Raw genomic sequence first — 23,429 nt, 5'->3', positions numbered from 1 at the left:
ATAAAATATCAAGTCATAAAACATAAAGGTAAGCGTGAGCTGTTAAATAATATAATCACAGTACAAAAAAATTCTCTAATTTATATAATAAAATTTGTTTTAGAATAATATGAATAGAAACAATATAACAATAATTGATACGAAAACAATTTCAGTGTAATAACTTTGTTAAATAATAATTTATATGTTCAAATAAACATACTACATAGAAGAAATAATAATAAAAATGAATTGCATAACAAATAATAAATATTTTGTTAAAAATTACTCAATTTCTAAAAACACATTGATGGTAACAGTTCAGCTATGGTTTTCAAAAATAAAAATGTGCAGACTGAAAACTTAAGTTAGTTAACTATAAAATCTAAAAAAAATCAAAATGATCATAAGTATACATTTATCAATAAAATAAAATTGTATATTGGACAAATACAATGTTAGGTAATATTTAAATGGATTTTAAATGTAATTCTTAATTAACTTAAATGTATGTAAATATAATAAATATTATATTATAATTTAAAGGTTCTGTTGTACATTTTGAGCAACATAATTGTATCTTAGATAATAGAGAATCTATGATTTGATATCAATAACAGGAAGACACGCGCTCAAACCCAAGTATATTAAATATTTTTAAGTTAAACTGTAAAATTTAACTGAATAGATTAAAGTTTAACAATTTTTGATTTAAGTTTGGCACATATCATGTCTTAAAAAATTGACAAATAACATAAATATAATGTAATCAAAGATTTAATTAACAGTTAAAATATGATAAATCTTAAGTACTATAATTATTATCTAAAATTTAAGTTTAAATTTAAAAACTGTTTGTCATCATCTACTAGCTGTTATAAAATAGACTAAATAATAACAATTGTACAAACCCAGTTTTTAATACACTAAGTATACAGTATACGATTAGTATTTAATAATAAAATAATAAAATTATGATTACAATCATTTGTTATTGTTATTTTAAATGATACACAGTCAATAATTATTACTAAAAATGTTGTTAATAGGAGAAAAAAATAGATGTCTCAAAACTAAATAGAATTGATTTTTTTTTTATAAAAAATTATATGCCACCAATTCTGTAAGAAAGTCCTTTAAGCATATTTTTTATACAAATGTATACAAAACAGAGCAGAAATTCTAATTTAAATTTATATGATTCTATAATTTATACTTTTAGATATTTAATGTATACATATTCTATAAGCAAACAGGAGAAAAAGGTATCATTTTTGTATTATATAATTAGAATATATAGGACTTGTGGGAATATTGTGTGAAAAAGTGTATCATAATATTTATATTGTTGTTTGAGTCAGTCAAATTTGTATTATAATTCTCGATAACTATGAAATAATTTTAGAAAAATTATTCTATTCCCAAATATTTTCTCCATAATTATAATACAATATCATTTGTGATCGCCTCCCCGACCTAATAGGAGTCAAGTCTTATATTAATAATAATATAATAATCAAATAAGCATTAAATAAAATGAAAAATGAATATAAAACTAAAAACTGTTAAAAAAAATAAATAAAATTAAGCAATTTCAATCAGCCTTTTCAGCACTCTTAGCTAAGCTTCAGTCACTGATTTATAAACAATTATTGTTAAACGGTCAAGGTAATCAAATTAAATAACTTTTTAAAAAAAATTGTTACTAATTAAAATTAAATATTTCATTCCACGATTGTAGTATTTACCTATTTAGTTTCCAGAATTTATTGAGTTGAGACAAAATATTTAACATTTGTGATAAATTGTATTAATATGCAGTGTCTTAAATTAATTATGAATAAATTTATATCCAAATTTGTGTTCAATGCTAAAATCACAACTGCTGTTAGAATACTTTTATTTCAGTATTTAAAAAATAAGCTTCCATGATTTAATGTCAATATCAGACTAAATAATAAATATTAAACCATACTGCTATAGTCACAATTTAATGTTCAAAATGTGTTTAATGAATAATGACTAATTCATTATTAAAATACTAATACAATATTCACTATTAAATTTATCCATTAGATAATGCGAACCACCACATATTATAGGCAACATTTTTAGTACCAAATAAACCATTATTACTAATTTACTTAATCTGGGAACAACTTAATTTCCGATTTGTTCAGAATAAGAAGCAACTACTGTATTTATTTTATTTTGACCCAAACAAACAAAATAATTAGCACAATTTTTTCTCTTGAAAATAAAACCCACAATATAAATAATATATTATTATTATTGATTATAAATTATAATAGCGAGTTTTCCTTATTTCAAAAATTGTTTGCAGAGGTTCTAAGTACATCAGACAACAGCCTCAGTATAGGAACATTACAAAGTTCAAGTAACTTTTTTTTTCAATTTAAATGATGAAAAAATCAATAATAAAAAAATAAATGAAATAAAAAAAATAATAAAATAATAAACAACCATGGTAACCATTTAAGTTTGGCTTGATCCATAAGTACCAGCCGGAGGTCTATACATTTGTGGTAAGGTAAAGTGTTGTAATCTGTTAAATGCATATTTTCTGACACCGGTATTTTTGTATGCATTTTCTCTCCTACACCCCTCACTGAAAAACACAACATATTTAAATGGAATATTATGACAACTGTAAGTTTTTTCTTATCTATTATTTTTATTATAATATAGAAACAATTAAATATACCTTCTCATACAATCTAATGCTTGTTGAATTTCACTTTCTGCAAGTCCATACTCTAAATTTAAAATAGAACACTGTTCTAATGTGACTGACATACCTGTTCGGTCTTTGGCACTTTTACAACTAGTAAATCTTAAACCTAAAATTAAAAAAATTATTTAGATTGAAATATAAATTTTAATAAAAGCAATGCAATCAAAAACAATAAAAGCATTAAACAAGCATAAAATATATATAATACAATGATTATTTTTATCATAGATATAAGATATTTAATATGTTTTACCTTTTAAACGGCGACACACTATAGCTGCTGTTTGTAGTATTTCTACATTTTTACTCTTACTGCTTTGTAATGAATCTTTTAAATTGCTCATTAATTCTGCAACAGAAGTACCTTGCCGTTCACAATCACCATTACTGGATAAATTAAGTTTACGGTATCTTGAACAGAATTCACTTAATCTTTCAAAATTATCAATATTGCTACTATCCTGTGGTTTTGTATTTCCAAGGTTTTCTGCAATAGTCGCCATTTCATTAATACCCATATTAAAAAAAACCGGTGTAACCCGAAATGGAGCAATATTTTTAGAAGGTAATAGAGACTGAATTAAATCAGGAACTGGTAATAAAACACATAAAGAATTCTTAGAACCCACAATACGTGGCATGATTTCATCTTTTGGATTTTCTCTACAAAAAAATATTAATTATTAAATAAATATTATTTTTATAATTTTATAAATAATACCTAACAGCTTGCGATAATGGTAATAAGGTGAAGTTCACAGTAGCCAAGTCTTCAATGGCAACAGCCATGTCACCCCACATATCAATTTCATTACCATAATAACTCAATAAACATTCAAAAGAGGCTAAACAACCAATTGAAGATAACACATATAGAAATTCAGGTTCAGGCTTTTGACACCACAATCTTGCCATTAAACCACTTACCAAAGCAGTTAACTAAAACAAAATTAAAATTAATAATAAGTGTTCTTTAAATGTAATTGCAATTATTAATTTTTAATTACCGCTTGTGAAAAACAAACATGTCTACGGTAACGAATATTGCACGACCTTTCAGCTGACCGTTTATCCTCTTGTACTCTGAAAACACTATGTGTAAGTCTAGCCGTTTTCAAAAGTCCATCCATAGCTTGACGAAGTTTACGCATGCTTGGCTTTAGTTCAGAACCCCAATCAGTCATAAGATTAAAATCAAGCCCTTCTGTAAACTTGTTTCTGGAAGGTGCACTAAACACATAAAATAATATATTAATTTATTTATTAACTTAGTAAAAGATAAAAAAATATATTTATATAATCACTTGTTATTAGCGGTTTTTTGTGCATCGTTATCAGCAATTTGAGTAAATCTAGAATCTAAGCTCACAGGCTGATGAGAATTTGTTGGCTAAAATATTTTACAGTTATTATAAATACTAAATAATATTAATACTTTTGTAATATATTATAGTATTATGATATAATTATAAATAAATATTTCATATTTTTATTTTATTACAAAATTTATATTATAAATATAATATATTAATAAAGTTAATATATCTTAATAACATAGTAAAGAAAATAAAATATTTATAAATAGTTTGGAAAGTAAAAATAATTTACCTGTATTGTTGATGAATTTGAACGAAAACTACGACATCTTTGAGACCTCAATCTCACTGCTGGACTATTGCAACGGCCACATAAAAATTTAACTTTGCTCACAAGACACATAATACTAGCTTCAATATTCAACTGAGTAAGCTCCCAAGGTTCTGGTTCTTCAGTAGGCTTATAATAATTGGCTGACGGTGAATTACACATTGAATAAGTGTCCAAAAATTGACCTGTTTTCATACCATTGCTGCTTTCATTTAGCAATGCATTTTCTTTTGAACCTAAAAATATTCCATTTAAATACCTTTTGTATAACACTTAAATACATAAAATATATAGTGTAATATTAAATTTGATTCTACAGCATACCAGAAACATGATTTGTGTCTTCTTCTTGATTATTGTCCATTTCACCTTTAGATTCTGGAAATACAATAAACTGTTGCTGGTCTTCATTACTGCTCAAGTCATGTTCTTCTTGGATTTCTTTTGAATTAAATTTCATTAAATTCCTCAAACATTTTGGGCTTTCAGGAGTGTACAAATCCTCAGTATCTGGTGATTGTAAATCAAAATTTATTTGGCTTGCTATCCGTTTAAAAGGCGATACATGATAATTTGAAGGATGTTTCACAGATTCATTGTCATCACACAAGACAGGTGTCACTTTATGTTCTTCAATAAAATTTAAAGCTTCTTCGACAAGCTTTGGATCCCAAAGGCTTAGTAAAATACGAGTCTAAAAGTTATAATATGTTAAAATTATTACACGTCATATACAGAAAAAAAAAGGAATAAATTCTGGTTATGTATGCTTAATAGGATTAGCTATCTTGTATATACTTAAGTATAATAGATACTAGATAGTAACTTAACTTATTAAGAGCATACAACAGTAATTTAATTTATTAAATAGTGTTAAACAGTAGTGCCATTTAAAATACCTATGACAAAAAATGCATGGTAGTTTAAATTCTGGTTTTTAGCAATTTCAAGACTGAAATGTCTATACCTACCCATCCACCCTCTTAAATTATCTATGAGTCTATGACATTTGTCACAGTGGAACCATAGGATTGGTACCACTAGTGCTAAACATCAAATATATTTAACAGTAACTTTAAGTATAATTACTTTAGATATCATATCATTACAAATTGGCATCATTCCTGAGGTTTGTTTGTCTTTAGCTAAATTTAACAAACTTTTCATTGCATCCACTACCTCTCGTCTTAAAAGTTTAATTGCTTGAATTGCATCAAACGCCATAGTAATTTTACTACTGGCCATTGCATGGTCATTTGTTTTAAGTGGTGCTTCTTTGAGTTGTTGTAATAGTCTAAAAAATATATATACATATATATTACATATAAACAAAAACATAAATATTATATTTTCTTAAAAATTTATTTTACTTTATTAATCCTCCAGTCTTAGACTTATGTGAATGTGCAGTAAATGCACCAACTGTTATTGTATCATAAAATCCACTTTTTTTTAGTGTATCATTTTGAACCCAAATGCGTTGTAAATGTAAGTTTGTTGGTGCAAACTCTAAAGAACGGTCATTTTTACGCGAACTTGGTTTAAAATTAACGCCTAAAAAAATTAATTTAACTATAAAGATAATAATTAACATATAAATATGAATGAAATACATTTAAAATTATTTATCTATAGCAATAATCTTCAAAAATTAAAAATAACTAATTAATCAACAATAAAATATATATTACTCGTTTAAAATAATATTTAAATACAATTTATACTTGTCAAAGAGAATATAAATTTACCTTTTTGATTTTCTAGATTTTGCTTGGCTTGAGAATACAAATGTAATAGTTGTAAATGTCGGTCAAGTAGTTCTACTTGTTTTGAATGCCATGGTTCAGATAATTCACCCATTCCTGACACTTCTTGTAAAAGTTCTTTTTCTTCAAGAATCCATATGTTTCTATGTACAATATTGGTTAAATTTTACTTGTTGTCTACTAACTTAGATGAATAAATGCTTACAATAATTGTTGTGGTAAATAAAAGCATAACTTGCTTTCAGCCATTATTTCATAAACAGATATATCACCCCTTAGGCCAGAATGAAAACGATATGTCACAAATGATACATTGTCAAATAATAAATATAGATAGTTCTGTAATGGAACATGTAATCTGGATCCAAGTCTTGGAGGTAATGATTGAGTTCTACGATGATTTACCATCTATAAATAAATAAATAAATAAATAAATAAATAATAATTAAAATATATATCATAAATAAATTATGATGTTTTTAATAAACTTACAGGAAAGTTATGATTATTATACATTAATGATTTGCATGGTGTGGACTCTGTACTCATGTTATGTCCAATCTGTTTATCTGGACGACAAATCATCATGGACACAAAACCAATAATTTTATCTGAATCAGACGTAATACTTGGCGATGATAATGGCAAACGGACACGTTGTCCATTGTTTCCTGAATGAGTAGTTTCTAACAACGAACAAAGTGTTGTTTCACAATGTCCCATTTTCACTGCAGTTCCAGAAATACATTCTCGGACATCATAGACTGATACTCGAAGAATACAATCCTCAGTTAACCCATCACTCCGCTGTAACCATATAGTTCTCAAAAATGTTGGATTACTATTATCGATAATAACTTCTGTATTAGCATAATTTATCCAAATATTTTCGCTTGGTATACAAATTGATACAACAATTGCTGGATTTGGAGAACGTCCATGCCCGTCACACATCAGATTATCACAAGAAAAACATATTTCACACAATGGTACCTTTGTTAGATCTAAAACATGGTCAAGTATAAAGTATGATAGTAAAAAAATATAACTAGATAGACAATGTATTGATAAAATATACCTAATTTAGGCTGATTTTTACGTAATCTCCACATATTAATATCTAAATCTGGTTTTCGTTTTTCTTCTAATTGCTTTCTTAAATTCAACAGTCTCGCCCGCATGATTTCGTAGCTTGCTTGCTTTATAGCTTCTAACCAAGAATCTCTTTCTAACTCTGTATGAGCAGCAATTTGTTGACAAATACCATTTTCGAATACTATTAATTTAAATTATTAGTAATTATATTATCAAATACATTTAAAGAAATATAATTTTTAACTTGAAAAAATGTTACCAATTTGAAAACTAAATGGTCCTTCTGGTGGAGACTCGTCTAATTGTACAGAATAATTTTGTAGAACAATAACACCTAGTAAATCTGATAGCTGATCGTGAGATTTTAGATAAAATAGTAAATTTCCTCTTAAACGACACCAACGTTCAAAATTAGCTTAAAAAAAATAATAAAATACACATATTAGTATTTTCAATGAAATATTATTAACTGAAATTTGATTTTAAGGTTTTTAACACATGGTGGCTATTTAAGTAAAATATATAGAAGCAAACATATTATGAATAGTAATATACAATTTATAATAAAATTTAACATTAAAAACAAAAATAAATATTATAGTAATAACATTATGAAATTATGTAAAGAAATTTATTTTAACTTTTGATATTAGTTAACTTAATAATAGTCCACATTTAACATCTGTAACTTAAAATTGAAATCAAGATAATCTGTTAAACACAATAATTAAACTAGTATATTCATAGGTGTATATAGTAATTGTGGTTGATCAAACTATATAAACATTAAACACTTATGGACCATACTCAGTTTTTTTAATGTGGGCAATTGCAGATGATGGTTTCAGAAAATATAGATGTAATATAAAAATAAGATATTAAAGATAATAAAATAGATTGAAATATAAAAAAATCATCTTCACCTGTAAAATGATTATAAAATGAGAAAAGCTTGTAGGTATAATATTATTTGTATTCAGAATGAAACAAGAAGAATCATTAAAATATAAATTATTGTATTAGTTATATTAATAATTTTACCTTGAATTTTGACATAAAAATTAACACTTATCAACATGCAGGGTTCAAAGATTATTTCAACATAAATAAACAATAACTGTTAGGTTGGCTAGTAATGAGTTGCACATGGATATAATATCATGCAACAATACATAAATCTCATGCTAAATATTAATGGACAACTAAATGTACAGTCTGCTTATAATACAAAGGTGGGAAAAAACTGTTTTATGAACACTTTAATAATAAAGTTCATAATTTCCCTACATTTAATAAAATGTATTATTCAGCCATTAAAAGCCAACCACAAATCATATTTAATTTAAACTTTTAATCAATGATGAAATATTTAATTAGAACATATGTACACATAGACATAAATGTTGTTTTATACAATTACTAAATTGATTAGTTTAATTAGGTATAACAATGAAAACTAATTTCCTTTATTGCTATCTTTAATTTGGATTTGCATGCATTTAGCATATACAAACTATACAAATATTATTTTGCAATATTGTAAAACCAGATTGGCTCAAATAAAATATAGGTATACATTTTTATTGTTCTGCCATAAATAAACCACTTAACATACCTTCTTATTTTGTTTATGTATCATATAATTATTTAATTATTCTAAATGCTAATAATCATATACCTTTATGTGATCCGCCATAACAGTTCAAATCGCTTAGACGTTCTCGCTTTTTGCTTCGTTTTGAATCTCTCTCTGAAATTGTTTAAATAAATCTAATAGTCTAAAAATCAATTATAATTGAAAAAAGATAAAACCTCCAGTCTCTTAAACAAAACAAAAATAAATAATTCAAAATACAATAATTAGATTTTCTTTTGTTAAATGCAAAAATAGCACAATTCACAATCTTAGAAATCCACACATAAATTATAATTTCAATAATGTTCATAATATTTATTCTTTTATAAAAATAGACATCAAATTCTATTTTTATTGTCATAATAACCTTAATCTCAAGAGTTTTGATTTATATATGTACTCAAATTGATTTTTATATTTTTAATTTAAGATCTGCAGGCCTATAAGGATAATTAGGCACAATAGTTTATAAATTAATTTTATGCATAATTATATATTTCAAATGCAAGATTATATATTTAACTATAAACAGATAGATAATGTCTTCAATTGTTTAAAAATGTCTCACTTCATAATTGTTTATCAAAATTCAAAAAATTAGATTCTTTAAATAAAATAAAAATGATAATTAGAAAAAAAAACAAAACAATACATTCAATAAATTTACCAATTCAATATAATATATTGTGTTGATATCAAATGTTTATTACTTAAATTTATTTTAAAAATTTGCATTAGTTATCCATATACAAAGCTTTATCCCACAAACACAAATAAGTAAAGTTGCTTACTGCATGAAATTTTTGAATGAAGTAACTACCCATTAGTGACACTTCTGCAATGTTCTAAAAAAACGGAATCTAGAATTATTTAGTGATAAAACAATAAATGAATTATAATGTTATCATATATTCACATTATAACACAGATAATTTTACAGGCTTTAGCTATGAATGGATTATTATTAATTGATGTATATTGAACTTGATTACAGTAACATTACATATTATTATCGGTCTCAATTTTATCTTGCAAGTACTTATTATAGTCATATATCATAATAATAACAACAATAAACATACTAATAACTTACTCATAGCTGTTTTGATGTACCTATATTATCTTTTTTTTTTTTTTTTATCTTCCTAAACCTACGTTTATAAAGTTTTTACTTTGTTAAAATAATTATATTAATGCCGGTTATGTTATATGTTTTCAGTTATTTCAAAACTGACCAATATGTTTTATACACAGTGTTATATGGTTTAAATTCAAAACATATATATATATAATTAAACTAATACAATTACAATGATATTAATGTAAATGTACTAATATGTATCATGCAAAATTCCAAACAATAATGAAGTAAAAACACACAATTCATACATAGACATGCCAAGCTGTTGTAAACTATGCCAATATTAAATTATAACAGTAAGTCTCTAGGGGATATAAATGGTAAATTTATACTTTGTTATACTTTATTTTAATTTTTAATTTATACATTTAGAGCCAACCAGTAGGTACTCACTCTCAGTTCTTCTAAAAAACCCTTCTTGGCGTTCGCGAACAAATAACAGTCCTTCTTTGTCAAATTTATTAGATGGTTGTTGTGCCAATGTGATCATCTCCTGTTTATTGAAACGCATTTCATTTGTTGGACCTAAAAATTTGGCAAGTCAAATGTTGTGCATGAAGATCATACTTGAATACTTACCAACAAGTCTACCAGGTAAATTGCATGTGAAAAATACAATAGTGAACCATGTCTGTTATGTGTCCACTTGTTTTTGATTTGCCTCAGTAAAGAACTGTGTAGTTAACCAAAATGGTTTTCCATTCACAGTTTCCACTAATAACATTTCTACTTTGGATTGTACGAAAATAACATCATGTTAAGAAACGGTAAGAATTTATCTGTGTAGATAAAAACTAAATAATTAAGAAAAGAGATTAAAATTTGAATAGGAACCTATTGAAATAAATATTATTATTTTCGTTCAAGATTATGAGTGAAACCAAATACTATGGATAATAATCTATAGTATTTGGTGTCTTGGTGAAACGATGAATATTTTTTACTTTCATCTTGTGATAACGACCAAAGCGTATGACGTTGATAACAAAGTTTTTCTTAGGACGATCAAAAAATGTATACCTAGTTTCTTTTTGTGATAATTTTTGAAATATATACACGTAGATTTCATTTTTTTTTCTAGATTCCCAAAATACCCATATCCTATTCCATTTAATATATTCTTTTCATGTAAAATTCGAAGTAAATATCATAATATGTCAATATAGGTAGGTGCGTTTATATGTCTATATATTATACAGTTTATGGCTTTACACCTACAGACTAAGGGCACGACCGATTTGTAGTGACGTAGCTATATATTCAATGGACAATAGTGTGATACACAAATACTGAAATACCTACAGAATAATTCACCCAAGGTTCGAATGGTCCGATAGTATTCGTGACCCACTTTTACCTTTCAATGATGCATTTATTCAATTTCGATTTTTGGGATTTTTAAGTATAGTTAGTCCATTTCTATATTTTCAATTATTCAGTACCTACAAATAATCATCAACTTTTTTTATTCAAATGAGAATCACGTGTTTTACTGTAAAATACATCGACAAAAATTGTTAACAGACAGATGATTGTGAACTTTAATGGAAATTTGAGTAATAGTCAATAGGACCTATCTTACTTAATTTTTGAGTTATGAAACTTTAGGTATACGGTATACTTATTACTTATAAGTTTTTTTATCTGCTCAACAAATAACAATAAACAAAGAGTGTGTATCGCAAGAAAAAAACTTTGTAATGTCACTACAGAACATTCCTTAAATATCATATAAAATCGAATTATTACATATTTTCAAATTTTGTCTAAAAATACGTAATTATTAAGGTAGGTACTTAAAAATTCAAAATATGTTTAATATTTTATACACAGGCATTTAAAATGCCTAAAAAGTGTATCGTAGATATAAAATGTTGACATAAAGAAAATAACAATTCATGTCTTGTCACAAAGGGTTTTAAAAATGTAAACTAATAATTTTCTACAAACATTTTGTATCCATTATCCAGTATTCTTGTATCCAAATACTTTTTAAATATTCTTTATTCAAATGAATATTCTAAATACCTTCATGACTCATGAGTCTCATATTATATTTTGAATACTTATTATGTTACCTATTCATTCAATTAGGTATTCTAACTTCTAAAATTCTAAGTACAGTTTTAAATATTATACTAAACAATATTGAATATTACTACTTACTAGGTATTATACAATTTACAAATTAGTAATTTTTATATCTTTAATAGATTCTGTTCGTAGATATTGTAAATATAATATAATATAGAGATACCCACGTACGGAACACGGAAGTCAATATTAATACAGTTTTCTATTTATTCCATTAGTCAACGCGGTACCACCCCACGTCACATAGGCGCAACCAGATAGTTGCAAGGGAGTCCTTAGTATCTTCAAATATTTTGATGACACCCTCAAATTACTTAATAAATTATTAATATATATATATATATATATATATATATATATATTAACGATTTTCTGCAGCTATTTATACACAATTTCATTATTTAAATTCGAACGCAGTGAAAATATATTAAAACAATTGAACATTAGTAGTAGGAATACAATAGATTCTTATAACTTTGACAAAGTTGTGTAAAAACTAAAATCAGCTTTTGAAATAACACCTATATGACTTTAAACTTTGAAATGTTCATATTAATTTATTAATTTTAAATAAGCAACTATATTAATATTCGTTCTACATTAACGAAACAATTAAAGTGATAGTTCTAAACTGCATGCTTTGTATAATATTGCACATTTGTACAATTATAATGGAATACATTTGATTATTATGTAGGTATTATCTTCCGACTTACCACAAACTTTTCATATATAGGTATATCGCTATTTTTAAAATTTCAAATTAAATTCTATAAGAAATTCTTATCATGTATGTCTGTTGTACTTTGTTTCGGACCGTCCAGTCATCCTCAAGGACCACGGGTAAACCGTTGTCATATTAACCAAAATAATGATAAATCGGTTAATAAATATTCGTCTTGTTTCTATACTTAATTATTGTTGATTTAACGACATTTTTGAACAAAAATATTTTTTTTTCACATTTTTTTCAACAATATATTTTATAAACCACTATGGTGCCTTTCTAACAATCTTCTAAAACTTTGACAAAGTTGTGTAAAAATTAAAATCAGCTTATAGTCTTGATACATAAAGTGGGATTAATATTTCAACCATTTTTGTACTTCCCTAATGTTTTCTATTTATTAGAAACATAGAAATCCAACAATCCCGAACACATTAATACATTATACCTACATGAGTATAAAGTGAATCGCCACTGCAAACGTCAAAAATGACATTGTATGCGTTTCATTAAATAATATGTAGATATGTTAAAAATAGTAACGTTTTATAATTAATTTCAAATTTTAGTATTTTACACACAGTTAATCGGTAGTGTACAGACTTATCCTGCAGTCACTTTTATATTGCTGTTCTCGAGCCGTTCGCCAAGTATGTGGAATTGTTCCCGACGGCTTCAGGCTCATACCATAATCACGGTAACAATTAGCGCTGCAGAACGGAGCATTTCTTCGGTACTGGTTGTAATGTATTATAGTTCCCCGTCAGAAAGGTAAAGCAGGAATTCTGCACGAAGATTTTATGTCCGTAAATTTATTACCGTATTGTTTGGGAGTTCCGGTCGTTTCATAGATTCTATTCGGCACAAAGATGACCAAATAAGACTGTGAAAGACTCCTCGAAGTCTTTGGCGGTAATTCATGTACACCGTTCCTGGATACTATTTGTCGTGAACTCCGGCGGGTATAGTTGGATTATAGGTATGTCAAAACGCTGAGTTCTCATCAGCTGGTACCTTACTATACGATCAACCGAACTGAATCCGAAACTGGATACCCACGAATGTTTTCAACATTCGTAATTCAATATTCATGTATTATATGATCGACTTGACGCTGACCGCGAATTTCGATAACGTACAAATCTACAAAATCGAATACAAAATTAATCGTTTACTGTGTTGTTAATTAATAGAAAAAAATCCCGTTAGACGTTGTCATGTAAATATTTTAATGATTTACGGAAATAATGACTAAAAACGAAAATAAAAATTGGTAAACAACTCATATTATGTATAGTGAAATGGCGTTTTATCGACTTACATATCCGTATAGGTACAAAAGAGAAAATGCTTTCCTTCACACATGGGGCGGCTAATATAATGTGCGTAATTCTGCAATATAATATAATTTTAATTCATATCCAGTCGTCGCCGTTGGTTTGATCTAAGCGGAATTTTCCTGCACTGAATAGCTAAACACATTCGTCCGCGAAATCATTTTAGTGATTTTCATATACGATTTCGGGCATATACGCGTAGACGTTTTAAAACACGTCATATTATTGGCACATAATGATTTGCGGTTGTAGGTTTCATTAGGCTTTTTTGGTCTAACAAAAAAATGTACATCGACACCTCAATAACGATATCCGGTGTGCGTGTTGCACAAGGTGCGTGGAATGTCCATTGAATTATCATGGTACTGTAACGGTGCAGGCAAACTTTTACGCGTCTTAAACATTATCGTAAATTACACGAACAGACAATAAAATAATGAGCGATCGTGGTTTACAGACCTACTGTGTCCGACTACGATATATTATAATATTATTACCTACATAATAATATAATAGATTACAAGACATTAGTACTTAGTAGTGTAAGAAGTTTTCAATGGTTCAGACAATGTTGTAGGACTTGTGACTGTGCGCAACTCATCTGGATTGGAATTCAAGCGACCAGTCGTCAATTTGTCCATATGGCCCAACGAAGAGGATGAACACATCGGAAAAAATATCTCCTCTCAAACATCATAAATTATTGCCTAGCTTTAAGCCCTCTTATTATCGTTTAATATAAGTTAGATCTCAGCAATTTAATTTATTTTTATTTTTATTTGCTTTCTGACCATTTGTGTTTTTTGTATTATTTTTTGAACCCTACAACCTTTCAAAGTTGATCGTCGTTGATTCTACGTTCTCGGGATTGTCACACATTTTATTTCATGTTATGTATTTTTTATTGTACAAGTGTAGGCATTCCGAAACGTAGCGTTCTGATTCGAAGCCGCCAACAAACACCAGTTCCTCGGGTAATCGGCTGACGAGCCACATAATATTTATTATACTATTTGTATTGGGTCAAACAGGCCATTCATTTATTTTTATATGATATATTTTATATTGTGCTAGTAGAACAATATTGTCAATTTATTAATATTATACATTGTGTACTAACCAGGCCATTAATTTATTATTATTATATGTAAAACTTTATTTGTTACCAAAAATTGTTTGTTTATTTATTTATATTTAGATAACCATCTTGATCAACCACATCAAATCATTGCCTCTTTTTCTTAAACATATTATCAATCTATTGTAATATTCATCAATAACGCAAGGGTATTTTTAATTTTATACGTCCTATGAATTTAACGCTGTGTGCGCGTCCATTAGGTATCTTTTTAAAACAATTTTATATTGGCACAACTCGTTTGCACAGCTAACAATTTTGAATGAAGTTCAGAATCAGGTAGATATGGTATTACGACAGCGACAAATACTCTATTTTTTCCATGATAAACATAATTCAAGTGAGCAGCTAGGGGTCTACGAAAATTGAAAAAATTGGCACGTGGTCTGCGGGGTAAAAAGATTGGAAACCTCTAACCTATAAACTATAATTAATTATATACTAAGTTAAAAATTGATAATTCTTGGTAGAAAAAAAAATTAATGTAATATTGATGTCTTAGAGACGAGTGTAAGACAAAATAAATAATATAGATGGGTGCCTATTAAAAATATTTTAGACGAATTTCAGATCATTTTTTTTCATTCCCGTATTCGCCTACGTTCTGTACAATCCAATACTAGTATTCAAAATTGTTAATTTTTATTTTTTAAATATTTTTCATCACTATCATCATTGTTAATCAACGATTCAGTAAAAGGTAAATACCTTAATTTAAATATTATTATAATATGTAAAATAATTAATGAATATTAAGTGGATATTTTTCTTTTATCTTTGCAAAAAACAACAAATAATAATAATATAAGGTTTATAAGTTATTAATTATTATAAATAAATGTCCTATTAAACTTTATATTATATAATATTATTTTATAAGTAAAACCAGTGTAAGGTTATTTCAATTAGGTAATCAAAAAACAATTCGAAAATGTTGCACTTATTCGTTGACTTTTAGCATTTATTGAAATAATTAATTAAATGAACGCGTTCATAACTTTAATGCATGTGATATTACATTAAATATTTTTTATAAGTACTGTATTAATGGACATTCCCCCCTCCCGGCTGTTTTTTGTGTAGTAGGTTTATCTCCCCGATATATTTTTGATGCGGATATCTTTCCTCATTTTTGTTTAAGGTTATATTATAAATTATATGAAATTATTTTTTTTTTTTAATAAAATATATGTATTTATTTTTTTCACAAAGTATAATTATAAATATAATAGGTAGCTAAAAGATTGTCTATATAAAATATATAATTTATGATTAATAAAAAAATGGCTAACTATTCCGACATAACAATGATATATTTTGTAAAAAACATTAGATCTCTGATTAAAATTAAAAATTAATAAATAAATAATACCTTCGCTCATAACGATCTAAGTTTATATAATAATATTATCTTTAGTCTAATTCAAATAATTTATATTACTAATAGATAGTTTTTGACTACCCAGCAATTGATTGGGTTTTTTTTAACAATTTTAGATTTCAATGTTACAAGCTAATACAGTACACTAGTGCTATTATATTTTATTTGGAAAATCTTTTGTTTCAGTTCAGTTGATCAAAAATATACATCTATAATTTATTATATTTATGAAAATTATTTTTTTTTAAGTTTTTTACTTTTTTGAATGACAACATAGTTTTAATTTCATATTCCGGAGCAGAATAATATTCTGAATATTTTGATACATAAAAATCGAATTTAGGGCGAGTATTTTTTGAGTTGTATGTATTTGAAGTTTGATAAGCGGAGTATTGGACAAACGTTTTGCGGGATAACCCCGTACCACTCCACTCGCCCAAAATATACGATTTCACCATTTCATACAGCATATTAGCAGCGCGTGCCCTATTTAAGGAGTACTTAACGTACGATGTTGATAGACGGCAATCATTACAGTTGTTTTGCTATGAGTTTTACATATTTTGATTATTTATTCTATATATTTTTTCAATATTTTTTAGATTCTGATTCTGAACGGAGTAACTGATCCACTGATTTTACAATACTGTTATATAGTTGTATTATTTATTTATATTTATTATTTTGTCACTGTCATCAACTTTCAAAAATTGTTCAATTTCAACTCAGAAAAAAGTTTGAATTTTTAAAACTTTGAGAATTTTTGTTAAATAGGAAAATCCGAAAATGATAAAAATGTAACTTAGTTGTAATGAATATGTGAATAATTAAGCTAGCTTAAACATAAAATATTAATGAGAGATTCGATATCACACCCGAGCGGTATAACGATTTGAATCCACAAAAACGTCGGCATGAACAGTCCCAAAATTTCTATTTTTTTAACTTTTCTCCAACACTATTATAGCTAAAAAGTTGATTGATAGCTCATTAAAAAGGGACTTTCAATTATCAAGTAAATACAAAATTAGAAATTAAAAATTTTCCAAAACAATTATTTAATTTTTCACAGTTAATAAAATAGTTGTTTTGCTAGATTTTCATTTAGCGTTGTAGATTACCGAAACTGGAGAACAGATTTTGTTATTTGGGGTCTTGTTAGATTCACTATAAAGCTATAAAGCTGAAAAATATAAAAAAATACCCAATAAAATGTGTTTTAATTTTTTTTTGAAGTTCTGAAGTGAATTAACTATAAAAGATAAAATTCTGAAAATCTGAAAATCTTCACTGATTTCTCCTAGCTAATGTGAATCTAAAAAGACCCCAAAAAACAGAATCCGCTCTCCGGTTTCAGTGATCTATCTTACTACATGAAAATGAAAATAAAATACATTATACATACATATTGCATAAAATTAATACATTTCTAAAAATTGAAAAATCAAGAAAGTTTACATGCTGATCTTTGACTTGGCAATCGTTTTTTTTTTTTTGGTGTTATATGTTATTATAAGCTATTTATAATTATAGGTAATAAGTTAATATGATTAATGCATAAATAGTATTGTAAGTGAGTGTGGGGGGCAAAGCCACTGGTCACTTGGGTCAACATAACTTTAGCCCAAATTGTGCCTATGAATACAGTTTAAAAAAATAGACCTGATTCCGGTGGTGATGTCTATCTAACTTCCCGGGTCCGAGTAGGAAATCTTCACTGGTATAATAAAATATTAGGACCAGCTTGACGATGTAGCAATATAATATTATATACGATCATCTGTTCCTTTCTACATACCCTTCTCTTACTTTAACTACTTTCATAACTCACCAATCATCCGTCTTATGCGCATTGCCAATACTGACCTATCATTCTCCCTCTAAAATTGAACACGTTTCCTCTGAACCAATATTATTATTGTTTATTGTTCTACTTTTGGTAGAAGGGTTAGTCCGGGTATTTTAAAATAAAATAAAATAAATAAAAATTCAAAATATAAACTAGGTACCTATTCATCTCTTCATTAAATACTTTAATGTCTATGGGTATAACTTCTCTGTTGTAACTAATTCTATATAAATATTCTATATAAATATTTGTATGTTTATCTCTGATTATGTAATCATTACGTTCATTTATATTTTGTATATACTTATCTTATATTTGTATCAATGTTATATTATTGTAATCGCAAGATTTGTACTTGTTATTTTCATCAGTATTGTAGCTTTATTGTAATTAGAGATTGTCCGTTATATTTAATATTCAATTATAAATCTATATGGAAAATATGGCCGTAGCGGTTACCGTATATATTACAACGACCGAAAATGGTACTTACCTAGCAGATAAATGGGTAAAAACGCGATCGCACGTTGAATATCAGAATATGACATACAACAAATCAGTAATCAAAATTATATCGGGTCGCACACGATGCAACAATAATAAATAAAAGTAATATAACTGAATAAAAAAAGAACGCAAACTTAGCGTGTGTGAAAAAACTCGTGCTTTTAGGTGTCACCGGACACGAGGACCCGGGCACACGGGTACAGTGCGTAAAACCTATCGCGGCAACAACGCGGCACGACCGATTTTTGACGAATGTGTTAAAGCTGTCAAGATGGCGCGACAAAGTTGACGAGTTGACCGGGACCGCGGCGACAAGTCCGCGGTGATCACAGCTTGACCATTCGGAAGGGAAAAAGGCCAATTTTGTGATAACCGGACTGTCACTTGCGCAGCTATGACATTTGATCAGGCTGAAACGCTCCAAGAGGGTCTGTGTTTGAACATTAACTTTCGAAATTTTGACAAAATTCATCAAAATCAAAAATATTTTTAAATTATTCTGTAGTTAAAAATTTATAAAATATTCAATTTTAAAGCTATTGTGAATCTAATACATGGGCTTCTTAAATAGTCCATTTTATAACACAAAAATCTTAAAAATGTACAAAGATTTTTTTCTACAGATATTTTAAGTTCAAATTTTGACGAAATTAGCAAAATTTAAGCAAAATTTTATTTATAGGTACTTTGAGCTTCAAATATATACTTATTATTATATTTTATACACATAATTATATTTCATGCTATCGCCTATCGTCAAAAATGTATTTAGCATACTGTATTAATAATAATCAAATAAATTACTTTGAAAGAAATATAAAATATTATAAGATATACTTTGTAATTAGACTAACAGACCATCTTTTCTCAAAATTGTGTTTTGTAAGCAACGGTTTATCATTTCACTCAAATTTAAGACATACGTTTTGATGACTTATCCTCAACGACAAAGTGTAATTATTAAAACTTACTGTAAACCATAAAGTAGTTAATTGTTTTCATCCCTTATTTTTTCATAATAACTGAACACAAATATTATGTGTATTAATGAACTCTTTGATTTTTCTTCCAAAAATCATTAAATTTTAAAATTTGTATACAATACATAATAAATAAGTGTACAATATTTTTCAATAATTTTTATAAACAACATATTATACAAATATATTAAACACATAAAACATATCAGTAGACTATTACTTATAGTAAAAAGCTTAATATCTACGAAACTGTTTTTTGAATCTTTCATAGTGGAAATCGTCAGTTGCATTATCTTTTTTTTTTCTTTTATCAATATTTTTTTCATCAGAATGATCTTGTTTAACTGCAGGTTGTTGTTTATAATTTTTTTTCCCATCTGGTCCTGTTATCTCGATATTAACTAGAATTGAATAACATAGAAAATTAAAAGTAAGCCTAACATTCAATATCAAAAATTATTTTAATTTAACTTACATCTATTATGCTGAACAAAATTAACTGCCATGTTTGTAGGAACAAACTGTGAAGGACCATCTTTTTTATTACGCTTGTCGCGAATTAATTTCATTTTAGCTTCTTCTGTTGCTTCAATATTTTTTATTTTTGCACTAGTAATCAATAATTATTATAAAATATGAAATTTATTAATTGTTATTATACATTTTTTTCATCCATTAAATTGTACAGTTTTATGTATTTTTTTAGGTCAACTTAAGTTCTATAGTCTGTCCAAAGAGAGAACACGCCGATTCTGAGCAACCCCCCGCATCACCATGTTATCAAAACTGGTTCGCTTATGACTGAGTATCATTAGGGAATGCGCAGAAAAACTGATTTTGGTCGGTCTGCGGCGCGTTTTCTTGCTGCACAGAGTATAGATTAATATTTCTCATTAATTTGATTTAATTTGCTAACCCTTTAACCTGTCTAGAGCGACACATTATTTATATCACACTCCAGTGATTAAGAATATTTTTTTTCAAATATGCATAAAGAAAACTTACTCAATTCCTAAATCCACTTCAGGAATACCACTTAACATTTGATTTGATAACATTTCTTCAGATCTATGAGTGGTTGAATTTCGTAAATGTGATGGAACAGCTTGTAAAGCTGCCAATTCTGGTGGACAATAATTTGATTTATTGAGATTGGCATTATCATCATCTATATCTACTGTTCGTCCAGTCCGTACAGCCACTTGTTCATCAATATATTTCATCCTAAAAATATATTATTTTTAATTTTACATGTATTTAATTATATTATTAAAAATGTAAAGGGATAATATTTATACATTTCTTCATCTTCATCTCGTTTATTAGTTTCAGCTGAAAATTGTGTTCCTATTCCAGTATCATAAGCATCATCTACTTGAGTTACTTGTCCAGTTTTTAAAGCATTCATATTTATTAATCCACCAGTTTTTACTTTAAATGGATCAACCTAAGTTAAATTTAAATAGTAAATTAATTAATGATTATAAAATAGTAATATGTGTAGTCTAACAAAATCTGAATATTACATCTTTTTTTAGATTATAAATGTTCAACATTCATAGGTGTGCACAGAGATATTTAATAGGTAGTGCTTTAAGGATATTTTGCATATTAGGGCCATCTTGAGGGCACAGCACTAATATTTCAGGCTGCAGATTGTGCGCACACCTATGTCAACATTTATAATAACTATTTTATTATACCTAATTTTTGACTATTGTGATGTAGTAGCAATTAACAAAGTTTAAATAAATATTTTATGGATAACACAGCAAGTCACGTATTTAGGAAAAATAAATATAAATTTTATAACTCACCATCAATTTTTCTTCTTCTTGAGAAAGTTTTTCACCTAATGCAAGGCTAATGATATTGACACCATTAGGTCTGTCCCTTAGTTTTTGCATAGTTTTCATTTCTTCAAGTTTACCACTAAACATTTAAAAATTCATCATGACACTAGCAGCATTGTTTACTTAAATGGGTTTTTGCAATAAATAATAAGTTAAGCTTACAATGTATCCACATCATCTTCTTGTTCGTCATCATCTATTCTTTTCCTTAATGATCGTCCTCTTGATTTTTTTTTTAACAGAACTGGAGACTTTGAGCTAAAATTTTTAGTGTACAATTAAATATTATTTATTTATAGTTTGTTGTGTAAATATATTTTGACCAGTTGGTCAAATATTTTGTTATAGTATTTATCATCAATTTCCAATTAGATATTATATTTAATTAACTAACTTATTTGTATTTTCAACGACTTTTTGATCCTGTATAGGAACGTTGACATTTTTTTGTTCTTTAATAGTTCCATCATCTGTTCCCATCATGATCTATTAAAATTTAAAATATGTTAACTTTGTTTTCAATAAAGTTAAACATACAAAATATAATTAAAATAACTTTCAGAAATTCTATTTAAATTAAAAACCAAAATTTCACAAATCGTAATTTTGTAATAAAAAATGAATTCAATTGAACAATAAACAATGTATAATTTTACAGTATATTCAATCACATCACACTTCAGGTTCAGATTCAAACTTTAAACAATAGGTTCACATAATATCTTAAATCGTGTTCGAGCACTTCACCATTTCTTATCAAGTATAAGTTTCCTTATATACCAAACTATCGGTTAGAGATATTTAACCCTGATTAGATTATATATATTATACACATTTTATATGATAACATCATCATAAATTCATAATATATTATTGAGTTCAATCGTTCAATGATCAATGCCATCATAATAATAAATAGGGCAATAGGCGAATAGGCCCATGCGACCATGTCCTATAGCCACACTCGGAATAATTACTTTTATTTTTAATATTTTCTGACATTGTTGATTAAAATCATACCACAGATACAGACGATTTACTGACCGCGGTCTTAGAAGATATATTGTATTTTTGGTGATTGAATATTATCCTATTCTTCAAATGTTGTTTCAGCATATTAAACACGTCATATAACACATATTAACCTTACCTGGGTGGTTGGATTTTGGGCGATTATTTATCAAGCAATTACAATAATTACTAATTACACATCATATTATTGTAAAATAATTTTTTTTTAAATATAATGACTAAAGTCTAAAATAACTACCTAGTTGATCCTGCATAGCGTTGCCTGTGACAAATTAAATGTCGATTTACTCATTCTGACCTTTCTTAAACTCAATTGAATTTAAATTACATATAATAATATAATATGTTTATCACATAACCTAGTTTAGATACCTACCTAGTTTTGATCAAATTTTAAATAAGTAAAATTATATCCAGTAATAATCATAGATATATCTATATTATGTCTATGATTATAATAACTATTTTATTTACTGTAATCAATGATGACACTATATAAAAAATATATTCGT

At 26.9% G+C, this 23,429-nt stretch overlaps 2 protein-coding genes across 9 annotated transcripts; both read right to left on the bottom strand.

The window, feature by feature from the left end:
• Positions 1-273: 273 nt before the first annotated feature.
• On the bottom strand, positions 274-11,002 carry LOC113560388 (type I inositol 3,4-bisphosphate 4-phosphatase). Of its 5 annotated transcripts, XM_026966235.1 has the most exons (18): positions 10,599-11,002; positions 10,413-10,544; positions 8,921-8,992; positions 7,502-7,657; positions 7,226-7,423; positions 6,640-7,151; positions 6,353-6,555; positions 6,130-6,290; positions 5,752-5,935; positions 5,471-5,675; positions 4,706-5,075; positions 4,343-4,617; positions 4,039-4,124; positions 3,742-3,964; positions 3,456-3,673; positions 2,988-3,397; positions 2,705-2,840; positions 2,476-2,608 (listed from the first exon to the last, which is right to left on the bottom strand). In XM_026966235.1, the coding sequence occupies exons 2-18, from the start codon at positions 10,528-10,530 to the stop codon at positions 2,476-2,478; spliced, it is 3,660 nt and encodes a 1,219-aa protein (XP_026822036.1). In that variant the 5' UTR covers positions 10,531-10,544; positions 10,599-11,002. The 5 variants fall into 5 exon arrangements, with proteins under 5 accessions (XP_026822035.1, XP_026822037.1, XP_026822038.1 ...); XM_026966234.1 differs by lacking the exon at positions 10,599-11,002 and having other exon boundaries at positions 274-2,608; positions 10,413-10,530; XM_026966236.1 differs by lacking the exon at positions 8,921-8,992 and having other exon boundaries at positions 275-2,608; positions 10,599-11,001.
• A 9,197-nt stretch (positions 11,003-20,199) lies between these two features.
• Positions 20,200-23,178, bottom strand: LOC113560390 (telomere length and silencing protein 1 homolog). Of its 4 annotated transcripts, none has more exons than XM_026966243.1 (8): positions 22,930-22,939; positions 22,280-22,371; positions 22,048-22,143; positions 21,850-21,964; positions 21,331-21,479; positions 21,038-21,256; positions 20,508-20,641; positions 20,200-20,433 (listed from the first exon to the last, which is right to left on the bottom strand). In XM_026966243.1, exons 2-8 carry the CDS (start codon positions 22,366-22,368, stop codon positions 20,267-20,269), a joined length of 969 nt encoding a protein of 322 aa, XP_026822044.1. In that variant the 5' UTR covers positions 22,369-22,371; positions 22,930-22,939; the 3' UTR covers positions 20,200-20,266. The 4 variants fall into 4 exon arrangements, with proteins under 4 accessions (XP_026822044.1, XP_026822042.1, XP_026822040.1 ...); XM_026966241.1 differs by lacking the exon at positions 22,930-22,939 and adding an exon at positions 22,557-22,569; XM_026966239.1 differs by lacking the exon at positions 22,930-22,939 and adding an exon at positions 23,156-23,178 and having other exon boundaries at positions 20,201-20,433.
• Between the last annotated feature and the right edge of the window lie 251 nt (positions 23,179-23,429).

Source organism: Rhopalosiphum maidis, chromosome 1 (genome assembly GCF_003676215.2).
Source record: "Rhopalosiphum maidis isolate BTI-1 chromosome 1, ASM367621v3, whole genome shotgun sequence".
In the NCBI taxonomy this organism is placed as follows: domain Eukaryota; kingdom Metazoa; phylum Arthropoda; class Insecta; order Hemiptera; family Aphididae; genus Rhopalosiphum; species Rhopalosiphum maidis.
The sequence above is the reverse complement of the archived record's forward strand: the minus strand, read 5'-3'. Positions and strand labels throughout refer to the sequence as shown.